At 41.1% G+C, this 25,484-nt stretch overlaps 1 protein-coding gene across 3 annotated transcripts in view; it reads right to left on the bottom strand.

Annotated features, from left to right (window-relative positions):
- Positions 1 to 10,636: 10,636 nt before the first annotated feature.
- llgl1 (LLGL scribble cell polarity complex component 1) overlaps positions 10,637 to 25,484 on the bottom strand; it is a 118,354-nt gene continuing 103,506 nt past the window's right edge. For all 3 annotated transcript variants that reach the window (XM_060840710.1, XM_060840708.1, XM_060840709.1), the window contains 5 exons: positions 24,908 to 25,172; positions 21,712 to 21,838; positions 20,470 to 20,564; positions 17,932 to 18,055; positions 10,637 to 12,522 (listed from right to left, as the gene is read on the bottom strand). In XM_060840710.1, coding sequence (XP_060696693.1) covers positions 12,513 to 12,522; positions 17,932 to 18,055; positions 20,470 to 20,564; positions 21,712 to 21,838; positions 24,908 to 25,172 — 621 coding nt within the window. In that variant the 3' untranslated portion in view covers positions 10,637 to 12,512. The remainder of the gene's footprint in view (positions 12,523 to 17,931; positions 18,056 to 20,469; positions 20,565 to 21,711; positions 21,839 to 24,907; positions 25,173 to 25,484) is intronic.

Genomic DNA, 25,484 nt, shown 5'->3' with positions numbered 1-25,484 from the left:
GCAGCCTCACCAACATCCTGTATAAGTGCAACATAACTTTCCAATATGTATACTCATGCCCTGACTGAAGGTCAACGTGCCAAAAGCCTCCTTCACTACCCTGTCTACCCATGAATCCACTTTCAGAACAGTGAACCTGAACTCCAAGGCCCCTCTGTTCCACCACACTCCTTAAGGTCCTAGCATTCACTCTGAAACTCGATTTGACTTTCCAAAATACAAAATCTCACTTATCTATATTACATGCCATTTACAATTTCTTGGCCCACTTCCCCAGCTGAACAAGGACATCCTGCAATTTCTGAACTCACTGTATATCATATAGCCTCTTAGTGTCAGACTTAATCATGTCTTGTCCATTCTCATCCAAAATGACTGAGGTAGATAAACAGTTAACAGGTCCAGCACTGAGCCCTGAAGCACTCCAATACTCAAAGACCTCCACTCTTACAAGCATCCTTCCACTATTAGCCTCTGCTCTCGACCAGCAAGCCAATTTAGTAACCAATTTGCCAGCTCACCCTGAATTCCATGAAATAAACCTTCTATCATGTGGAATCTTAAATCGACAGCCTTACTGAAATCCAGAAAGGCTACATAGAGTCATAGAGATATACAGCATGGAAACAGACCCTTCGGTCCAACCCGTCCATGCCGACCAGATATCCCAACCCAATCTAGTTTCACCTGCCAGCACCTGGCCCATATCCCTCCAATCTCTTCCTATTCATCCAGGTGCCTCTTAAATGTTGCAATTGTACCAGCCTCCACCACATCCTCTGGTAGCTCATTCCATACACGTACCACCCTCTGTGTGGAAAAAGTTGCCCCTTAGGTCTCTTTTATATCTTTTCCTCTCACCATAAACCTCTAGTTCTGGACTCCCACAGCCCAGGGAAATATTTTGTCTATTTATCCTATTCATGCCCCTCATAATTTTGTAAACCTCTATAAAGTCACCCTGCAGCCTCCGACACTCCAGGGAAAACAGCCCCAGCCTGTTCAGCCTCTCCCTATAGCTCAAATCCTCCAAACTTGGCAACATCCTTGTAAATCTTTTTTGAACTTTTTCAAGTTTCAGAACATCTTTCCGATGGGAAGGAAACCAGAACTGCATGCAATATTCCAACAGTGGCCTAACCAATATCCTGTACAGCTGCAACATGATCTCCCAACTCCTGTACTCAATACTCTGACCAATAGAGGAACGCAAACCAAACGCCGCCTTCACTATCCTATCTACCTGCAACTCCTCTTTCAAGGAGCTGTGAACATGCACTCCTAGATCACTTTGTTCACCAACACTCCCATGAACCTGACCATTAAGTGTATAAGTCCTGTTAAGATTTGCGTTCCCAAAACGCAGCACCTCACATTTATCTAAATTAAACTCAATCTGCCACTTCTCAGCCCATTGGCCCATCTGGTCCAGATCCTGTTGTAATCTGAGGTAACCCTCTTCGCTGTCCACTACACCACCAATTTTGCTGTCATCTGCAAACTAACTAATATCTGTATAGAATGCCTTGGGATTCTCTTTCAGCCTTCTTGCTATGGTCAGTTCATGGCCCCTACCTGCTCTCCTCATTCCCTGCTGGAGTTCTTTGCTGTGTACATGGGAATGGGATATCATAGCAATTACAGAAACATGGCTGAGGGATGGCAGGACTGGCAGCTTAATGTTCCAGGATACAAATGCTACAGGAAGGATAGAAAGGGAGGCGAGAGAGGATGGGGAGTGGCGTTTTTGATAAGGGATAGCATTACAGCTGTACTGAGGGAGGATATTCTCGAAAATACATCCAAGGAAGTTATTTGGGTGGAACTGAGAAATAAGAAAGGGATGCTTACCTTATTGGGATTGTATTATCGACCCCCTAACAGTCAGAGGGAAAATGAGGATCAAACTTGTAAGGAGATCTCAGATATCTGTAAGACTAATAGGGTAGTTATGGTAGGGAGTTTTAACTTTCTGAACATAGACTGGGACTGTCATAATGTTAAAGGTTTAGATGGAGAGGAATTTCTTAAGTGTGTACAAGACAATTTTCTGATTCAGTATGTGGATGTACCTGCAAGAGAAAGTGCAAAACTTGACCTACTCTTGGGAAATAAGTCAGGGCAGGTGACTGAGGTGTCAGTGGGGGAGCACTTTGGGGCCAGCGACCATAATTCTATTTGTTTTAAAATAGTGATGGAAAATGATAGACCAGATCTAAAAGTTGAAGTTCTACACTGCAGAAAGGCCAATTTTGACGGTATTAGGCAAGAACGTTCGAAAGCTGATTGGAGGCAGATGTTCGCATCTAAAGGGACGGCTGGAAAATGGGAAGCCTTCAGAAATGAGATAACAAGAATCCAGAGAAAGTATATTCCTGTCAGGGTGAAAGGGAAGGCTGGTAGGTATAGGGAATACTGGATGACTAAAGAAATTGAGGGCTTGGTTAAGAAAAAGAAGGAAGCATATGTCAGGTATAGACAGGATAGATCGAGTGAATCCTCAGAAGAGTATAAAGGAAGTAGGAGTATAGTTAAGAGGAAAATCAGGAGGGCAAAACGGGGACATGAGATAGCTTTAGAAAATAGAATTAAGGAGAATCCAAAGGATTTTTACAAATACATTAAGGACAAAAGGGTAACTAGGGATAGAATACAGCCCCTCAAAGATCAGCAAAGCAGCCTTTGTGTGGAGCTGCAGAAAATGGGGGAGATACTAAATGAATATTTTGCATCAGTATTTACTGTGGAAAAGGATATGGAAGATATAGCCTGTAGGGAAATAAATGGTGACATCTTGCAAAATGTCCAGATTACAGGGGAGGAAGTGCTGGAAGTCTTGAAACAGTTAAAGGTGGATAAATCCCCAGGACCTGATCAGGTGTATCCTTCGGTAAGGCATTCGACAAGATTTCCCATGGGAGACTGGTTAGCAATGTGAGATCTAATGAAATAAAGGGAGAACTAGCAATTTGTATACAGAATTGGCTCAAAGGTAGAAGACAGAGTGGTAGTGGTGGGTTGTTTTTCGGACTGGAGGCCTGTGACCAGTGCAGTGCCACAAGGATCGGTGCTGGGCCCTCTACTTTTTTATCATTTACATAATTGATTTGGATGTGAGCATAAGAGGTATAGTTAGAAAGTTTGCAGATGACACCAAAATTGGAGGTGTAGTGGACAGCGAAGAGGGTTACCTCAGATTATAACAGGATCTGGACCAAATGGGCCAATGGCAGACGGAGTTTAATTCAGATAAATGCGAGGTGCTGCATTTTGGGAAAGCAAATCTTAGCAGGACTTATACACTTAATGGTAAGGTCCTAGGGAGTGTTGCTGAACAAAGAGACCTTGGAGTGCAGGTTCATAGCTCCTTGAAAGTGGAGTCGCAGGTAGATAGGATAGTGAAGATGATGTTTGGTATGCTTTCCTTTATTGGTCAGAGTATTGAGTACAGGAGTTGGAAGGTCATGGTGCGGCTGTACAGGACATTGGTTAGGCACTGTTTGAATATTGCATGCAGTTCTGGCCTCATTCCTGAAGGAAAGATGTTGTGAAACTTGAAAGGGTTCAGAAAAGATTTACAAGGATGTTGCCAGGGTTGGAGGATCTGTGCTCCAGGGAGAGGCTGAGCAGGCTGGGGCTGTTTTCCCTGGAGCGTTGGAGGCTCAGGGGTGACCTTATAGAGGTTTACAAAATTATGAGGGGCATGGATAGGATAAATAGACAAAGTCTTTTCCTGGGGTCAGGGAGTCCAGAACTAGAGGGCATAGGTTTAGGATGAGAGGGGAAAGATATAAAAGAGATCTAAGGGCCAACATTTTCACACAGAGGGTGGTACGTGTATGGAATGAGTTGTAGAGGAAGTGGTGGAGGCTGGTACAATTGCAACATTTAAGAGGCATTTGGATGGGTATATGAATAGGAAGGGTTTGGAGGGATATGGGCCAGGTGCTGGCAGGTGGGACTAGAGTGGGTTGGGATATCTGGTTGGCATGGACGGGTTGGACCGAAGGGTCTGTTTCCATGCTGTACATCTCTATGATTCTATGACTCTATGTGGCTGAGATTCTAAGTGAGTACTTTGTTTTGGTATAAATTGAGAACCATAAGGTATGTAGTGATATTTGGGTGGAGCATACTAATGTGCTCGGGTATTTTCAGATCAAGAAAGAAGTGGTGTTGTGTTTCGTGAAGAGCATTAAGGTGAATAAGTCCCCAGGGCTTGATGGTATCTATCCACAGGTTACTGAGAGAGGCAAGGAGGAGATTGCTGGGGCCTTGACCAAGATCACTTTGCTCTTTGTGATATATATAAATGACTTGGATGGAAATGTGGATGGGTGGGTTAGTAAGTTTGCAGATGATACAAACAATGGAGGAGTTGTGGGCAGTGTAGAAGGTTGTCAAAGGATACAGTGGGATATAGATCAGTTGCAAATAGGGTTGGGGGAAATGACAGATGGAGTTTAACCCAGGTAAGTGTGATGTGCTGCACTTTGGGAGATCAAACATTAAGGAAAAGTTTACAGTTAATGGCAGGACCCTGAACAGCATTGCTGTATAGAGGAATCTTGGGGTTCAAGTACATAACTCTCTGAAAGTGACCACAAAAGTAGAGAGGGTGGGAAAGAAGGCATATGGCATGCTTGCCCTTATTGATTGGGAAATGGAGTACAAGAGTCAGGATGACATGTTGCAGCTTTTGGTTTGGCCACATTTAAAGTATTGCTTACGGTTCTGGACACCACACTCCAGGAAAGATTTGGAGGCTTTAGAGAGGGCGCAGAAGAGGTTTCTCAGGATGCTGCCTGGATTAGAGAGTATGGGCTATAAGGAGAGGCTGGAAAAACTCAGGTTGTTTTCTGTGGAACATAAAGGCTGAGGGGAGACTTGAAGAAGTCTAAAAGTTATGAGATGCATTGATATGGTTGACAGTCAGAATATTTTTCACAGAGTTGAAATGTCTAAAACTAGGAGGCATGCATTTAAGATGAGAGGGGGAAAGTTCAAAGAAGATTTGTGGGGCAGGTTTTTTTTACACAGAGAATGGTCAAAGTCTGGGACATGCTGCTAGGGTTGATAGTGGAGGCAGCTGAAAATGTGTTGCTGGAAAAGCGCAGCAGGCCAGGCAGCATCCAAGGAACAGGAGACCCGATGCCCCAGGCATAAGCCCTTCTTCAGGAATGCCCGAAACGTCGACTCTCCTGCCCCACGACCCGCTGCGTCCCCCCAGCAACACACCCTCAGCTCTAATCTCCAGCATCTGCAGTCCTCACTTTCTCCTTGATAGTGGAGGTAGACATGTATACATGAGGGGTGTTTAAAGGACTTTTAGATCACCACATGCAAGGAATGGAGGGATATGGAGCAAGGGCAGACAGAAGGGTTAAAGTTAATGTGGTGCCATGTTCAGCACAACATTGTGGGTCAAAGGATCCATTCCTCTGCTTTACAATCCTAAAATTTAAAAAAAATTAAACAGGGTTTTTAAGGACATGACAAGAATAGGTGATGAGGGAAGGACAATGGATGTTGTCTCCATGGAGGAACAAATAACTGCAGACATTGGAATGTGTAGTCTGTAATGGCAACAATAAATACAGCAGATCACAGTGGGTCACACAGCAGCCATAGCGAGAGAGCAGGCTAATATTTTGAGTATAGACAACATCATCAAAGGCCCCTCCCACCCCAGTAATAATCTCCTACAATCTCCTCCATCAGGCAGGAGATACAGAAGCTTGAACACATTCACCACCAGATTCGGGAACAGCTTCTTCCCGGCCGGTATTACACTGATGGATGGACTCTCTAACCTCACGTAATGCTGATCAGTGCTCTGATGCTTTCTGACCCACTGAGATTTCCAGCATTTGTTGTTTTCAGTTGTCTCCATGAAGTTTAGTAAAGTATTTGATTGATTCATTCATTTATTGTGACGTGTACTGAAATACAGTGAAAAGCTTTGTTTACAAGCAGTGCAGGCTGATCACAGTGAGAAAGGATGTACAGATCAGAAAGACTTAGATAGGTGATACTGCACATGGTGTGGGCTCTTCGAGATCAGCAAAACCTCCCAACAGTACAAGATTTGGCAGGTCATGTTAAAATTGTACAAGACATTGGTTCAGCTGCATTTAGAATACTGTGTATAGTTCTGGTCTCCACATTACCAAAAAGATGTGGACACAGTGGAGAGGGTGCAGAGAAGGTTTATGAGGATGTTGCCTGATATGGAAGGTGCTAACTATGAAGAGAGGTTGAGTATGTTAGGTTTATTTTCATTAGAAAAAATGAGATTGAGGGGGGACCTGATTGAGGTTTACAAAATCATGAAGGGTATAGACAGGGTGGATAGAGACAAGCTTTTTCCCAGGATGAAGGATTCAATAACGAGAGGTCACACTTTCAAAGTAAGAGGTGAAAATGTTAAGGGGGATATAGGTGACAAGCACTTCACATTCATGATTTTGTAAATCTCAAGGGTATGGGGATATGGTAGAGACTGGTACAATTGCAACATTTTGAGAGGCATTTGGATGGGTGTCTGGGTGGGAGGGGTTTGGAGGGATGTGTGCCGGGTGGGGCTGGATTGGGTTGGGTGTCTGGTCGGCGTGGACGGGTTGGACCGAGGGGTCTGTTTCCGTGCTGTACACCTCTCTGACTCTACTCATACATCTGTCCAGATGCATCTTAAATGAGTCTACCGTACCTGGCTCTACCACCTCTACTGGTAACGTGTTCCAGACACCCACCACCCTCTGTGTGAAGTGCTTGTCACCTATATCCCCCTTAACATTTTCACCTCTTACTTTGAAAGTGTGACCTCTCGTTATTGAATCCTTCATCCTGGGAAATGGATTCTCTATCCATCCTGTCTATACCCTTCATGATTTTGTAAACCTCAATCAGGTCCCCCCTCAATCTCATTTTTTCTCATGAAAACAATCCTAACCTACTCAACCTCTCTTCATAGCTAGCACCTTCCATACCAGGCAACATCCTCGCAAACCTTCTCTGCACCCTCTGCAAAGCGTCCACACCCTTCTGGCAATGTGGTGACCAGAACTGTACGCAGCACTCCAAATGCGGTCAAACCACCCTGCCCTTATCAACCTTCCTGGTCACTTTGTTAAAGAACAAAAATTTGAGAGGCATGATCTCTCAAAGCCATGCTGACTATTCCTAATCAAACCCTGTCTTTTCAAAAATGTGCATATAATTATCAATCTTTTCAACTAAGTCTACCCACCACAGATGTTAAGCTTAGTGGTCTATAGTTCCCAGGCTTTTCTTTGCAGCCCTTGAATGATGGCACAATAATCACTAGCTTCAGTCTTCCAGGGCCTCACCTGTGGCTAACAATGATGCAAAATCATCAGCTAGGGCCCCTACAATTTCTTCTCCAGCCTCTTGCAGTATTTTTGGATATATCCACTTCATATTCTTAAGACGTCTAACACCACCTTGATGATATGGACTATCCCCATGCTATTGCCATTAAACTTCCCTATATTCCCAAATTTTCAGATCTTTCTCCACTGTAAACAGAGAAACTGTATTCATTGAGAAACACATCCACCTCCTGTGGTTCTACACAAATCTTCCCAGCTGAGGCTCTCTCATGCCCCAGTTTCCTTCAGGAAACTCCTGCTGACATCCAGGAATTCCCTTGATCCCAGCTGCCTGTACCTTAGCCACACCTTTTTCCTCCTGGTCAAAGCCTATCTCATCATGCACTATTCTTTAGAGCTGCTAACCTTGTCCCTTCACAAACATATACACCCCACACTTTTAAAGACTCCCACTTGCCAGATGTCCCTTTACCTGCAAGTAAAACTACAATCAATCCCTGCAAGCGCCACACTTGGAGGAGAGGAGGGTAGTGCCATGAAAGTAGTCTATTTGGACTTCATTAAAACTTTGACAAGGTCTCAAATAGGTGGTTGGTCAAGGTTGAGAGCCCATGGGATCTAGTGCAATTTTCAGAACCGACTTAGTGGCAGAAGACACAGGGCAATAGTTGAAGGTTGATTTAGTGATTGGATACCAGCTTATTGTTAAAATAGAATCCTCTCCAGTGTGGAAGCAGGTCATTCAGCCCATCAAGTCCACAATGGCCTTCAGACTATTTCACCTAAACCTACCCCATCACATCCCCAAAACATTGCATTTCCCCATGGCTAATCCATCTAGCTAAAATTGCCCTATGGCATCAAGGGCTCTGTAAGAATGACCAATCCACCAAACCTGCACATCTTACGACAGGAGGAGGAAACTGGTGCACCAAGGAAACTCACAGACATGAGAAGATGCAGAAGGAAGTGAACCTGGGTCCTTGGTGCTGGAAGGCAGCAGTATTAAGCACTGAACCACCGTGCCGCGCTGTTGTGCACATTAAAATGATCAGACTTTAATGTGGGTGATTTAGTCAGCAAGTTCACAGATAAATTCGTGAGCTAAGTATGAGGAATAAAGCCTTACTGTACAGGATGACAGATGTACAAAACAATGGTGAATGAGTACGCGATGAATATAGCCTAAGGTGTACAAAGAAGGGAACAAGACAGATGGTTAAGGAGACATATAGCGCATTTACCTTCATTAGTTGAAGTACTGAATACAATAGCTGGGAAGTTATGATGGAGCTGTATACGTTACTAAGGCCATAGCTGACCGCTATTCTGATCACCACATTAAAGGGATGCTTACAGGATAAACTTGGGCTGGAGCATTTCAGCCATGTCAGACCAGATAAGCTGGGGTTGTTTTCTTTAGAAATTGTTGACAGGAATCCCGATTGGGTACAAAATTATGAAAGGGCATAGTTAGGATTGATAAGAAATGTTTACCCTCAGTCGACAGATCAATAACCATGGGGACATCTATTTAGAACTCAATGCCCTGGAAGAGTGGTATAGGTGGGGGACCATATTTTAATAGTATTCAGATGATCACTTTATCTAGTATAGAAGGCAAATTTATGAGCCAAATGCAGGAAAACAGGTCTGAAAACAGAATATGTAGAAGACTAGCTCAGATAATGGGCCCAAGGGCTTCTTTCTGCACTGCAAATTCTGCATTTTTGGTAAATGAGTTCAAGTGTAATTAAATCACCACCTGAAAGTGCTGTTTGGGGCCCTGACTATTGGTAAGGGACTAAAAAGGCACTTATCAAGTAGATTTTTTAACATGCATCATACTTCAACACATCAGGATGTAGTGTATTATACAGGTCATTCTGCTAGAATGCAGATTTCATTAACATGAATACGCTGTAATGTAATTGATAAATTAGGGACACTCGAGGGTGAATTTTAAAACAAGTTGGTTGTAACGTGATTACATAGAAACTAGGCTTAGTGCTGACTAAAAGATGATTTTTCTTTAATATGGGGTTGCATAAGAACCACCAATATGCTATACAAGAACCACCTGTCGGCAAGTTTACTTTCTTCAACCAAAATTGTGCTGGCTAAACATCGAGTCTGCAAAGATTTCAAACTGTACTAAATATAGCCCATGCATTGCATTGGAGTGTGAAAAAAAATACACCATGCCCCAACAGTTCATAGCGGCTTCGGATCAAGAAACACCCAAAGAGACCAGAAATGGAACATACAGAGCCTCATTCTCTGAAGTATCAGAAAGAAAAAGGGATGAACGCAGTAGTTGGCACTTGTTGGAACACTTGAAATTCCTCTGAATGCTATATTCCATCTCTGCATGGGTTTTTTGTTTACTTGGAGGGATTTAGAATTTGCCTTCTGCTTCAGGAACCCAGCAGTATACAACACTTCTGGATATCGGATCGAAATAAAAATGGAGAGAGAAGTAGTTTTCTCTCTAATTTGTGGCCATGGATTTGAGCCACCAACCAAACCTTCAGTGAACCAGACTACTGGCTGGAGTCTGCAATTTCAAGCTGAACTGAAGCTGAATAGCATCTAAAACAGCACCTGAGCTAAGATGGAAAGACAGTAAGGTTGAATACCCAGGGTGAAAGCTTTCTGCATGTGATAAACATGGAAAAGAAATACAAGTAGAGATAAATTAAAGAAAATTACAAAAGAATTTCTTGTCAGACTTTTGACATTAATCTGTTAGAGATGTTGAATTGCTCCGAGTGTCCTTTTCACATTTTCCTATAATTTTGCAGTCTGCCTCAAGATATGCAGTAGATCATCCCACACTCCAATACCAGGGAAGTCTTTAAAAGCAAACTCCTTTATTTCTTGAGTGGTTAGCACTGCTGCCTCACAGCACCAGGGTCCCAGGTTCGATTCCAGCCTCCGGCAACTGTCTGTGTGGAGTTTGCACATTCTCCCAGTGTCTGCGTGGGTTTCTTCCCACAGTCCAAGGATGGGCAGGGCAGGTCAGGTCAATTGGCCATGTTAAACTGCCCATAGTGTTGTTAGGTGCATTAGTCAGAGGGGGGGGTAGGTTGCTCTTCAGAGGGTCGATGTGGACTTGTTGGGCCGAAGGGCCTGTTTCCACACTGTAGGGAATCTAATCATCCTGGGTCCATTCCCTTATAACTAATTCACCAAATAAGTGCAAGTAACATTATACAAGCTGTTATACTACATCACACCTGCAGTAAAAAACAAAAGAAGTGACAAATTAACAATGGGACACTGAATACTTTATTTCTGTCAAAAGAAAAATCCATTAGGTAATGTAATGGAGTGTTTCTGTAACTGAACATTCTACTACAAAATGTTAGTGTAAACAGCACAGATAATTTTTAAAAAAAACAAGTTTTCATAGGGTCTGTCATGTCCATACCAATGTAGCCTCCAAAATGTAAAAGACCAATGGGAAAAGAATTAAATGCTCATTGCTTTCCACCAGGAAATGAACAATCTAGTGGACAAAACCATGTAGAAATTACAGGAGATCCTTCAACAATAAAGGAGGCATATTTACAAATTTTACCATCCTGTTCAGACTGTCAGTTTGGAACACTAGAAATATTAGCAGTATTTACACAGGGACTGAGTGTGAAGTGAAATCATACCAAGGCAGCATCCTTCTATCACAAAGAGAGCTATTTGTGACTCCGTGCATGTTCTTGACATGCACTGCAAGCAGACACTGCCCCTATTTGGCTTGTCTAATCACCTCAACCAGTGAAAAAACTCAATTGCCCAGGAAGACTTCAACATGATCAGATAATTTTAAATATTCAAACTTTGCCAACAATTCTAGATTCTTCAACAGATGAAAACTTCATCTGTGAAGTTAAGACTTGCATCATATAGAAACTGTCCAGAAGAGATATAGCAGCAAATGCCTGCAATTTAATTTCATGATCAACACTGAAAAGAATAATGTGAACCCAGAGAGATCTATTCAAGTGTTTAGGGGTGGGGGGGCAGGGGGGTTGGTGTGGTCACAAGGGAGAAAAAAAAAACTGGTTGCTGGAATTTAACTGGTGAAAATTGCACAATTCATTAAAAACAAGTTTAAAAATAATACAAAATTGGTGTTACAGAATGCATGTATACTGCAGTGAGGTGTTATCAAGCTGAGTTACTTAGGATGCAAGTGCATGGTAATTCACACTACAGACTTAAAGGGTCAATTTTACATTAACTATTTCAAGCATTTAAAATAGACTCCACAAACTTACAGTTGGACCCGACTCCTGCTTTTTTGAATTTCTGATTGGAGCAATATCACATTATACGTTGAGCAAAAAAGACAGGTAACTCCTTGAAGATATATACACCGGACTTGTTCAAAATGCAAAAGTACACATTATCCAACTGGCTATGGGAGGGTAAGCAGAATCTGTATTCCCTGCACTAGGAATCCAATGGTGCAGCAATTCAGAGATTCACAGATTTTTTTTCAACTGTGTTTTCATAATCCTAAAATCAGCAATAAACCACAACTGTAAAAATAAGATTTTTAAAAGCCTATGATTAATGAAGAGAATTCTACTCCCTTTGAATTCTGAAAGGGTTCCATTATTTCCAATTCATTGAGGCTAGTATACAAAACTACAAAGAATGCAGAGTCACAAAGCTCTTGGAAGGCAAAAGATCCTCAGCTGTTTCTGACTGCAATTCAGAGTCTGCGAACAATGAGAATGATGCAATGCTTTGAAACTGGTTCTCAAGCAGGAAAATAGTGGGGAAAATCAAGAGCATAAACTTGAGATGAGCAAATGTTTCCCAGATGTGTTTCTCCTTCATGCAGAGAGCAGAGATTAAAAATAGCACAAAATGTACAAGAGGTGATACGCACACTTCAGAAAGTCAGTTTTATATTGTTTAGTGTTGTAAAAGTTTTTGTATTGGTGCAGGCAGACAGGAGGCAGCTGGTATGTAGCTTCAGAGAAGGATCTTTCTAAAAAGATGTCTTTTGGCACTGAAGATATGACAATTCAAACTATCCACATCAATGGCCATGATCCCAGAATGAAGCTTGGACTGTGAAAGCTGGTACAATTCCCCTTCTGTCAAGCCAATCACATAAGGTCACAAGGCGTCTTCAGTTCACAAATTCTAACATTCCCTGTAATAAAAAAAGGAAAACATTAAAAATTACAAATACTAGATTCAAAACAACCAAGTGCTTAAAAACTAGAAACAGAGGTCCAGGGATGATTTAAGTATGACAAACAAGGTACAGAAGTCAAAAAGGCTAAAAGGAATTTTTGCTTTTATGTCGAATGGGGTAGAATATTTGGGGGGGGGGGGGGGGGGGGGGGGGGGGGGTGAAAGCCAGGATAAAACTTCCAAGATTTTAAAAAAAGGATTACAGCAGAGAATACACAGCCTAACCACTACAGTACATGCTAGTGTTTATGGTGCACTCAAGCCCCTTTCATTTTCTCATCTAAATCTAATCTAATTTCTTTCCCTTGACAGCTGGCCTGGTTTTACCAGAAGGGTAACCTAAATGCAAAAAGCAAATACCTTTGGAATGCAAATGAGAAACTTCCTGCAGGGAGTTTCTCACTTACACCATTGGAGGCTTCTTCAGAATTCACTTTTGGATTTCTTGGCAATCACCTCATATTAATGCATTCCAATTCTGTTCCTCCTAATAGGAGGAATCATTCTCTGTATCCATTATCAAAACCTTTTCCATTTTGTAACCAACATCTGCACAGCAACATACCTGGGTAGCTGTTCAATCAAGTGAGCCTTGTTCAGAAGGTGAAGACATCTAGAATTGTACATTAAGTCACAAAATATTTCCAAATACAAAAAGTGGCAATTTGGGTTTTTGTTTCATACCTTCAGCATGCAGTGATTTGGTTTTCTTTTATTCCTAAAGTGGGCAGCACCATTCATGACTCCTCTGGTACATAAACTGCCTCAGTATCTAAGTCCCAAGACCTGAAAATATCTACGTTGGGGCTGATAAATTGCAAGTAACACTCGGGTGACACATTGCAGGCAATGACCAAGTAACACATGGAGTACTACAGGGATCATTGCTTCGGGCTCAACTGTTTACAACAGATATATTTGCATGAAGCAGCCAAACAATGCTTGCAGGTGTGTTGATGACAAAACTAGTTGATATTGATAAGAGGGATCTAATGAGTCTTCAAGGTAATTTAAACAAGTTGAGCCAGTAGGCGAATGTGTGGCAGATTCAGTATAACATGGTTAAGTGTGAAGTTGTCAGTTTTACACAGATTGGGAAACATTGTAGGCCTTAAAATATTCCATGGCACTGTTTTGATGATTAGAGTTTTTTTTCTTTCTTGTATTTGTGGGTTGTGGATGTCATTGGCTGGGCAGCATTTATTGCCCATCCTTAGCTGACCTCGATAAGGTGGTGGGCTGCTTACTTGAACTATTGCATCCACCTGCAGTCTCTCTGGTGTCCTGGCCAATGTTAAATCAATGAACCAACATTAAGATGAATTACCTGGTTATTATTACACAATGCTGCCTGTCTGGGCTTGCCATCAGAAAACATGTTATCACAGTTCTTGTATTGCAACAGTGACTACAGTTAAAAAAATACTTTGGGCAACCTGAAATCATGGAAGGTACAACAAAATGTTATATTTTCATTTATTGAAGTCTGATGGTGTGGAAGAATTTGGGTAGAGTGTATTCCTTTACAACAAATCAGCTCTCTAAAGTATGTTTTATAGAGGGAAGTTGTTAACAGAGTATACAATTAGGAGGGAGGTCATTCAGCCCCCTTGAGCCCACCATGCCAGCATTCCCTTCAGCTGCATGGGTCTCCAAGGTCATTGCACAGCAGCAGTTTTCAGAAAGCAGAAGTCAATGCTACGATTAGCATGCTTGTACTGATCATGGATCAGTGTGGTTGCACGCAAGTGCAATCTAGAGGGAATGCTGCCTACCATTCAATAAAGATAACTATTCTGTTCCATTTCAAATTCCACATCTACCTCCACCCCTAACCCCATTTTTAAGCACAGGCAGACTCTCACTTAATGTATCTTTATCCATCTGCACTTTCGTTATGTACGCTTCACAACATAGCATCCCAAGTATCTTTGTTCATTCCGCAAATTTAGCCACCATGCCTTCATTCCTCAGCTGAAATTGTTGAAAGGAGGCCCCAGCACTGACCCTTTTCAGACTCTGCTCATATCAGAAAGAGACCAAACATACTTTTAACCATGGTAAAATGATAGAGGATATCATGAGATCCTACTTTGCACAATAACTTTATGACATCGTCAAATGGCTTCCATACATCTAAATACAGTACATTTACAGACTCCTTTATCTGCAAAATGTTAATCCTTCAGAGTCTAATTCACAGCTTACATATTTCCTTTCATAAAGGAATGCTGACTCTTGCAGCTCGTCTTGGAGATTTAAGTGCCCTCCTAATTTAACAATTTTAACACTTTCCCCATGATAAAAATCAAGTTAGCTAGCTTTTGCTTCCAGTTTCCTACCTCCCTCCTTTCTCAAATACGAAGTTTCGTTTGCTTCTTTCCAGCCAGCTGGAATTATTCTAGAATTGAGAGAACTTTGGGGAATTAACACCAACACATCAACTTTCTCACTAGCCACCTCTTTCAAACCCTAGGATGAAGTTCTTCGGGACCTGGGGATTTGTCAGCCCACAGGTCCATTAGAGTAGTGCTTTCCTCTATTGCATCTCAGCTTCCTCACTCACTCCTGCCTCCAAATTATAAGCTATATTTTATCATGTTCTTGTATGAAAGAACATATCCTTGTATTCTCTCTCGAAGTCAGAATTAAAACATTTGTTCATTTCACTGGCCATTTCCTTATTACTTACCATTCTCAAAAGGGCCAACACTTACTATTTTACTTGTGAAAAATTTGCTTCTGTTTCCAGCTAGTTCTTAGATTCTAATTTTTTTTTCCTCCTGAACAAGCTTGGAGTCATTCTCTGCTATTCCCTGTATTCTTTCCAACGTGACTTGCCATTCAGCTTTACACAATTATTTCAAGATGAACACTTGTTAAATTTCAGTTAACCAGAGGCTGGGTCCACCATAGAATTTCTTCATGGTACAAATATACCAGTGTTAGGAAATATACCCTTAAAATCTGCCTGTGCTTTGCCACTAATCTGTTCCCTTGTCCAGTTTACTCTAGCTAGCTCAGCTTTCATTCCCATATATCTTACCTCTCAGTTAACTAAAAGCAGACTGAAATAAGAACTTGCAATGGAGGGCTATATATAGACCTAAAAATGAACTGTTAATCTGTATCAAATTAACTTGCTTGTTTCAAATGCTGCCAGCTGACACTGACACCAAGGCTGCAACTGAGCATGTGCAGGAAATACTTCACCAATATTGCAAACAAACAGTCCAGCTCCATGCCAGTAAACAGTCCAGTCTGATTGGCTCATTACCACTAACACAACCAGCAGCTTCCACTCTGCCTAAGAAAGAACAGACTTTGTACCTGTGTCCCCATCAGGTACCAGGCACTCAAAGCCATTGATTATAAAGTATGTTGTTTAAAAATTGAGGAAACAAGATACTGGACACATTTTAGCCTCTACCACTGAAGATTTCTTTCATCCCAACATTAGCAATTGTCTTCTGCAATCTAAGCAATAGGCTCTGAAATTCCTTCATGAAACTTGTCCATTGCTCCCCTTCGAGCTCAAAAGGGGAGCTCCTCAAAACATAAATCTCAAAGATCTTGCTCCGATTCAGGTCTGATTTTTGATCTTGTTGAACATAAATATCCAGTACATTTTTCAACATTTAAGATGCTGTATAATTACAACAACGTTTGAGATAGCAAGTTTAGAGTAATGTAAACTTTTAAACATTTAAGATGCAAGATAACTGTCAGGTTAGACCAGTTAGGTAGAATTTAGAATGACAGAACAGAAGTCTGGAAACGAGGAATATAAATAGGGCATCTGAATGTACATGCAGGAGGGTAGCTAGAAGTATCAAAAGGCTTTAGAATTAGATATTGGAGCAAAATTGTTAAGAGTCAAAAGTGGAGACTGCAACTCAGTTCTACATTAGCTTTTCAACTGCATAACTTTCTGTATTGATCCAGAGCAAATAATTAGCAGCCTTAATGTGGTGAGAAATGCTTGAAAAATTCAAGCAACAGCACTAAAGCAGAAAAACAAAATTGCTAGAAACATATTGGAGATCTGGCAGCATCATTAGCATTTCAGGTCCAGTGACCATTCTTTATATTTGAAAATAAACTAGGACAAACCCCCCAAGCTCTAGAGATAGTGAAAAGAGTGTTTTGCATGGTATACAGGAAGCTCATACCACAAAAAGTTCAGAGTACCAGAACAGAAGGTTACAGCCAGGAAGGGAGGCGGCGGAGGAGTAGGCGGAAGAGACAGTTAATATTTGAGGGGTTCATTCAAAAACCTGATAACAGCATGTAAGCAGCTATTCTTGAATCTATTTTGTGCATGTATTCAAAGCTTTTATCTTCTGCTAGACAGAACAGGGAGAGACAGTATAACAGGGTGGAAGGAGTCTTTGATAGTGTTGGTTGCTTTCCTGAGGCAGCAGGAAGTATAAATGGAGTCAAAGGATGAAAAGGCTAGTTTGCATGATGGACTGGGTTATGATCACAACTGAAGTTTCTTGGGAGCAGCAGATGCCACACCATGCTGTGATGCATTCAGATAGGATGCTTTCCATGGAGCACCTATAAAAATTGCTAAGAGCCCTTGCGAATATGAATTTCGCAAGCCTCCTGAGGAAGCGTAGTCATTTTTGTTTGACTGCTGCATCGACTTAGGTGGGCCAAGACAGATTGTTAGCAATCACTCCTAAGAACTTGACTCTGCCATCTCCATCTCAGCACCATTGATAGAGATGGGGCATGCCCATCACCTCCCTGAAGTCAATCACTAGCTCCTTCATTTTGCTGAAGCTGAGAATAGTCACTGGATCACAAACTTTGCCTTCTCTCCACAGATGCTGCCAGACTCTACTTTTCCCAGCAATGTGCTTTTGTTTCTAATTTCCAGCATCTGCAGTTCTTTGCATTTTGTACACATTACATGCAGTGCTCTTTAGACTTCCACTTATTCTGAACATTATACTGACCTTTAGAAGATACATCAAGCCAATTGTTTGATCACATTTAGATGGAAACTGGAAATCGTACAACTCCAAAACAGCACAGCCTTTGACAGGTGCTATGGTTCTTCAAGTGATTTATTGCTAGTGGAAAACTTGAAATTAATCACATTTATACACAGCCAGTTTTGATCGATAAAGTCCTGTGTAAACAAATCCCTAAATAGCAATGGGATAGTTCTAAAGCCTAAAAATTAAATTAAATATTTTTAAATTTTAAAGAAAAAAGCAAAAGAGTATAAAACCAGACATGTACAAATCAGAGGTCCTGCTCCACACTTGGGCCTCTTGTAATTAAGGAAAAAAAGTAATAGGATCATGAAATGCTATTTAATTTCATGCTGTGCACAATCAAAAACACTCACGGTAAATAGTCTTTGACATCCTCCACTGTTAGGTCACCAGTTGTGTCCAAAGTGATATCAGCACTACTGTTGGGAGAGTCAAGTGGAGTCTGGGACAATGGGAGTTGTAAATCTTCAAGCATTCCTGAGTAACAAAGAAAGCAGGTAATTTCATAACTAAGGTAGTGATGGCTTGTTAAGTATTTACAGCATGAACAGCCTATTTGGCCCAATACATCCCTATGCTGTTTCTGCTCCACATGAAATGTCTGCCACCCTTCAGATTTATCAGCTGAACATGGCACCACAAATCAGCTGGACATGGGATTAGAGGTGAATAGCCCATTTAATCTGCACTGACTTAATGGCCTCTTCTGAAGAGTACCATATATTTTGTGTCAAAGTTTATTTAAAAAGGTTCAATTTATAAGGTTGACTATCACACTGGCACTAGTTTTGGAGGGGGCGGAAACCCACGCTGCAGTTCGAAATACCATGTTAAAAGCAGAAATGATGATTTGATTACTCAATTAATCCCAGGTTAAAAAACAATGAATTATGGTAAAGGTAGTTCCCAGATTAAAAAAAGAAACAAGAATGAATTACTGGTTGCAAATTGTATTTATACATACTGGTACGAAAATTTATCAAACATTCACTGAAATCCTGCAAAAATCACTGTTCAACAGTCATGGCCTGGCAGAATGGCACACTTAAAATGAAACATTTAAGTTCAAGACGCTCACCCATTCGGAACTTTCCTACTGAATTCCTCCATTTCCTCTTGCATGTAATGAGCCTCAGCAACATGAACATTTGTCAGATATATGTAGCTAATACCTCTCACTTTAGAGAAGATATAATGCCACTATTATAATGATTAACTATTTAACAATTAGCTTTTGGATACATAGTGAACAAAGTGCAATAAGTACCAATAGACTTAGCACCAGTCTGAATGAATCATAATGTGCTGTAGTAAACCAAGTGGGCAAAGCAGAGCTACAAATGAATGGATGGAGACGCAATATAGTAAATAAAACAATGAGCAGAGTTACTGGTATCAACGAATGAACGAATGAGATTTCATTTAAGTGGTTTATACTGAGATTAGTAGGATCGACTTTTACGCGAGGTATGGAAAATACAAGTTTTTTGGCCAAAAATTGAGACGACATTTACAGATCAACTTTTACAGAAGTATATACAGTAACAGACATGAATGCACCCACAGGAGAAACATCCTGGCTCCAAGTTAATACAAAAATTAAAACACGTTAACCACAAGGAATTTGCATTTTTCTGCTCCAAGATTGGAGGCATTTCACCCTTTTACTGTAACAACCCATAATTACTTCCCCCATGAAATTTCCCCTTATTCAAAGCCATTATAGAAATCCTGCATTGTTGTATCCATTCACTTTCCCAGCTCCCAGGTTCACTTCTGTTTGACCAGCTCTTATGAACTTTCAGGACTGCAGTTTGGCTTCTGTTTTTAATGGAGACTGACTGCAAGATGGAAACCAGACAAACAGGTATTGTTTTGTAGATGGAGGCACAGGTCCTCTTATTTGAGGAATGATGTAGTGGCACTGGAAGCAGTTCATAGGAGGTTCAGTAGATTGATTCCAGAGAGGAGAGGATTATCATATAAAGAGAGATTACAGAGTTTAGGCCTGTACCCGAATTAAGAATATGGGGAGATTAAATTGAGGTATTCAAGATAAGAAGGTATTGATAAAATAAAACGTGGAGTGGATCCTTCCTCCTGTGGGGCATTCTAGGACAAGAGGACAGTCTAAAATTTGCTACCCCTTTATTCTAACAGTTGAAGAGAAACTACTTCTCCCAAAGGGTTGTGAATCTGTGAAATTCACTACCCCAAAGTGTGGTGGATGCTGGGACAGTAAATTTGAGGTGGTGTTAGACATTTTAAATTGGTAATGGTTGAAGGCAGGAAAATGGGGTGATGAACATATCAGCCATGATTAAGTGGCAGAGCAGAATTGATGGGCTGAATAGCCTATTTCTGCTCCTATACCTTATGAATTTATGGTGAGTGAGGGGATGTGAGATAGAATTGGAATTTATTTTGCATGGTATTGCAGGATCAGACTTAAAATCCCCTTTTACTGGTGCAAGTTTGTACACAAACTGTTCTGCCGTTGATATTCATTAATTGAACCCATATTAGGATACACAAAAAAAAGCTCAAACTTCTTTTCTGGTCTTTCCCCATAACTTGGGCCCTAACTCTGCTTCAGCCTCCGAAGTCTGGTCTGCTTCCAGAGATTCAGAATCTGACTAGAAGCAGACAGAGCACAAAGCATTCTATATATTTTCAAAACCAGTTGAATTCAATTTGAGCTTCATCAATATAATAACTTTCAATGGTTTTAAAATATTTTTACATATTTCCCAGGATTATACTGGCTGCCTGTCAGTCTATTCACCCCCCATCTCTACTTTCAAAAGGTCTCATTTCACAGCCAAGTGATTAAATGCTTCTAACAGCCTGTTACACATCAACCAGAGGAAGGAGAAGCAGCAGGAACATACCATCAGCAGCCCCCAATGAATTGCATTCCTCTTTGCTCTGAAGTTTGTGAGTTCCATTCGCTTGGCTCATTTTAGGGGATCCTTGCAAGTTATTGCTGAATATTTAGAAAAAAGAAACATCATTTATGCAGAAAACCAAATTGCAGCCATAAGTCAAAGAAAGAACAGCTGTAGAGGGTAAATACAGATTAGCAGCAAAAACTCAACCTTTCATATTGTCATGGATGATGGAAAAATTAAAGGGGTATATTGATATTCTGGGACATGTTGACCTTGGAAAACATTAAGGTTAATAAATCCCCAGAACCTATTTGGATTTGCATGATAGTGCAAGGAAGGAGATTGCATGGCAGAGCAGACCGAATGGGCCAAATAGCCTATACGCAAGACAGATCACTGGGGCCTGGACAGAGATCTTGGAGACCCAAGGAGATCCCAGAAGGGAGCACAGCCAATGTTTTTCCCTCAAGGGCAACAGAAATAATCCAGGAAATTATAGTCTGGTAAGGCTTAAGTCAGTGGTAGACAAATTAATGGAGAAGATTCTTAGGAACAGGATTTACTCACATTTTGAAAAGAGACATATTTGGGATAGTCAGCAAGGATTTAAGCAAGGCAGGTCTTGCATCAAGCTTGATATTTTTTGAGGAAGTGACAATAATGATTAATGAGGTAGGGCAGAGGATGTTGGTATAGGTGGACTTAGTAATGCATGTGATAAGGTTCTTTGTGGTCAGTGATCCAGAAGATGGAAGTCAAATGGGACCCATGTAAAGTTGGAAACTGGATACAAAATTGACTTGATCAGGGAAAGCAAAGGGGTTGTTGTGGAGGGATTGTATTATCCAACCAACATCCTCACACTCCCTATCACTTGCAGCAAGCTTTGTTTTAACCGGCACCTTATGAACAGACAAAAAAAATTATTTCAAATAACAGTTTACTGTATTGCAACCTCCACAACATCCAATTAATCAGTCGAAGGCACAAGTGCAAAGACTCTCTGCTAGTAAGTTTAAAAGGAAAAGTTGCATTGTTATTCAAGTGATGTATGCTGTACATAACAAGTGATGTGTATACCCTCTGCATTATGCTTCTATTACTTTGTTTTTACATTATGTGGACCTTTTGATCAACTGGCACACTCCTAGTGCTGGTTAAATGAAAAGTTCACTGTATACCCATACACACATACAAAGTTGTATTTACACATGTTATGAACACCTACAAAGTGCAACTTACTGTGGACTAGTGACTGGGGTCAAGTGATCTCTCGAACCTTCCAATTCCACCACACAACGTGGCTCAGTTATATTCCTGGCAGACAGGGAGAATCGCTCAAACTCAGATGGAGATATCAAGTAAAATCCTAAAACAGCAAAAGTATATCAGCACAGCAGCAACTTGGTATATTAATTTGACTAAAGTTACAAACACAAAAGGTTGGTAATTCCAAAATTTACTTCAGTGATTTAAACTACTTGTTTGTAATTGAAAGGAATTTGGTACAAAGTGAAAAGAATTTTCGACATAAATTAGTCTCCACACAAAAATGAACCTCAAATTAATTTTATCTTGAACTAGCAAGCAGGTAGAAATCAAAAACACTAGTCAAAACTGAAATCAAAGATGGGCCTGGAGACAAAAATTAAGCTTTAAATAAACTACAACATTGTCCCTTAAAATAAGTAGCTTTGTTCTAAAAAGGTCTTCTCTTTACTTTTAGGCTGTCCAGGCCAGTGTTCTACATGTTTCATAGATCACCCCCTCATCCTTCTAAACTCCATTGAGTACAGACAGAGTCCTCAAACTTTCAAGTTAAACTTTTCATTACTGGGGACCATTCTAGTGAACCTCCTCTGAACACACTCCAGGACCACCACATCATTGAGATATGGAGCCCAAACATGTGCACAATACTCTAAATGCATTCTGACCAGAGCCAGTACATCCCTGCTTTTATATTCAAGTCCTCAAAATAATGCCATCATTGCATTTGTCTTCCTAACTATTGACTCAACCTGCAAGTTTACCATGAGAGAATCCTGGACTAGAACTCCCAAGTCTCTTTGCACTTCAGACTTCTCTCCTCATTTTGGAAAAAAACAGTCCATCACTCTATTCTTCCTACCAAAGCATTTGACCTCACTTTTCCACACTGTACTCCATCCACCACTTGTTTGCCCACTCAACTGTCCAAATCCTTCTGCAGCCTCCCTGCCCTTCTATTTGTGCCACGCAAACTTAGCCAGAATGCCCTCGGTTTCTTCATCTAGAAGATAAATGTATAAGCGAACAAGTTGTGATCCCAACACAGCCTTGCGGAACACCACTTTTCACCAGCTGCCATCCTGAGGAGCTTTTTATCCCCACTCTGACAGAGCCAAACTTCGATCCATGCTAGCACTTTGCCTTACACCACAGACCCTTATTTTACTCTGTAGCCTCCTGTGCAGCACCTTGTCAAAAGGCATTCTTGAAGTTTAGGAAGATAACATCCATACTCTTTGGTCTAACCTGCTTGTTACCACCTCAAAGGATTCTAGCAGATTTGTCAGGCATGACCTCCCCTTTGAAACCATGATGACTTTGTCCTATTTTACCGTACATTTCCAGGTGTTCAGAAATCTTATCCTTCACAAATGGACTCAAAGATCTTACCAACTATCAAGGTTGGGCTAATAGGTCTGTAAATTTCCATTTTCCTCAACCCCTTTTTAAATAGGGCTGTCACATTAGTGATTTCCCAGTCCTCTGGAACCTCCTTGATTCTAGCCCTTCCTGAAAGGCCACTACTAATGCCTCCACTATCTCCCTTCAAACTCTGGGGTGTAGTCCATCTGGTCCAGGTCATTTATACACCTTCAGGCCATACAGTTTTTCTAGCATCTTCTCCTTTGGTGATAGCCATCATATTCAGCTGTCTCTTCATTCTCCTGAATTCTTGGGATAGTATTCACATCTTCTACCATTAAGATTGACAAAGTAATTATTCAGGTACTCAGCCATTTCCTTGCTCCCCACTACTATCTCTCCAGCGTCATTTTCCAGCAGCCTGAAGTTCACTTTTGCCCTTTACATATCTAAGAGTTCTAGTGTTCCTTTATTACTGGCTAGCTTACCCACTGATTTAATCTTCCCCTATTTTGTTGCCCTCTATTGGTCTTTGTAAGCTTCTCAATGTCCTTCCCCACACTCTTTTCTCTTTTGCTTTTATGCTGATCATCAGTAATAAAGAGAGAAAATGCTAGAAAATCTCAGCAGGTCTGGCAGCATCTGAAAGAGAAAAGAGCTGACGTTGAGCCTAACTGACCCTTTGTCAAAGCTTTTTCCAGCATTTTCTCTTTTGGTTTCAGACTCCAGCATTTGCAGTAATTTGCTTCTATCAGCAGTGGTTACCTCATCCTCACTGTACCATGCTTCTTTCCTCTCAGGATGAATCTCTGCTGGGGTCTCCTGAATTACTCCCAGAAATTCCTGCCATTGGTGTTCCACTGTCTTTCCTGCTAGGCAGCTCTCCGTCAATTCTACCCAGCTGCTCCCTCATGCCTCTGTAGTTGCCTTTATTCAGCTGCAATACCATTACCTCAGATTCCGACTTCTCCCTCTCAAGTTGCCAAGTAAATTCAATCATTATGATCACTGGCTCTTAAGGGTTCCTTCATCTTAAGCCCCCTTAAGTCTGCCTCATTACAGAACACTAAATCTAGTACTGCCCATTTCCTAGTGGGCTCCACCATAAGCTGATCCAAAAAAGCCATTTCAGACATTCCACAAATTCCTTTTCTTGCAAACCACAAGCAATCTGATTTTCCCAATCCACTTGTGTATTGAAATCCCCATGATCACTAACTTTGCCTTTCCTAAAGTTCTCTCTCCTGGTGTATCTTACACCCCAGCTCCTGACAACTGTTTGGAGGCCTGTACATAAACATTTTGTTACCTTTGAGATTCCTCAATTCTACCCACAGGTCCTACACCATCTGAACCCACTTTCTTATTGTAGATTTAATTTAGTTTCCTACTAATAAGTCAACCCCATCCCCTCTGCCCACCTGCCTATCTTTTCAATAGGATTTAGATCCCTGAATATTCAGCACCCAATCCTGATCCCCTTGCAGCCACATATCGGTGATTCCCACCATGTCATATCTGCCAATTTTGATCAGCCATTTTTAATACGGTCCTTAGTATAACTTCCCCTCCCTAATCAGTATAATTTAGTATAACTTAGCTAAGTTAGAATAGCACATAGATGGATAGGGAATTCCAGTCAAGTATTTTCAAAAAGTGATCCCAATTACATCACTGGAGAAGCCAAGCATATTAAAGCTGGTGGTGGGGTAAACAGGCTATACCCTGGGAAAGACTGCAATGTGTCAACTGCAACTAACTGCTGGGAAATATATTGAACATTATGCAAACCAGAGAGTGTTACCCTGGCCTGTCTTTGTGAAAACACACGAAGCAATGCCACTGATGTCTTCTTTCCTGATGCAATCATAGCGCATCTGTGGTCTCAGCCCAGGAATTGTGAAGATGTGAATGTCTCCCAGATTCGTTAAACACACCAGGCAGTTCTCTGAATAGTCATCTGAGGCCACACTTGGGAAACTCATTAACCCCAATTTCCGCACCCGAGAACCTTCATGGGCAGTAAGTTTGAACTTAGTCTTAGCAGTCACCCTTGGCAGCGTAAACACCTACCAAAAAACAAGAAAAAAGGCTTTAATACATCACAGGAAAGAATCAATTCCCCTGCCCTCCAACTCAATTCCTCACTGGGAGGAGCCATGGAAGCCTTTCAGTGCTTTGCAAAATCTGTCATTATACAAAGATATAACACTTTAGGTCATCCAAACCAATTCAGTACGTACCACTCAGTCTCTACATGACCACTTTCTAGATGGCAGGAGGGTACCGGTTGTCTAGTTAAATCAATTAAGAGCAAGAATTCAACTGCAATTAAATTAGGTTTTTGTAAGGGTTAGTAATTTCTTCCATGGTATTTGGCG

This window comes from Hemiscyllium ocellatum, chromosome 20 (assembly GCF_020745735.1).
Source record: "Hemiscyllium ocellatum isolate sHemOce1 chromosome 20, sHemOce1.pat.X.cur, whole genome shotgun sequence".
Lineage (NCBI taxonomy): Eukaryota > Metazoa > Chordata > Chondrichthyes > Orectolobiformes > Hemiscylliidae > Hemiscyllium > Hemiscyllium ocellatum.
The sequence above is the reverse complement of the archived record's forward strand: the minus strand, read 5'-3'. Positions and strand labels throughout refer to the sequence as shown.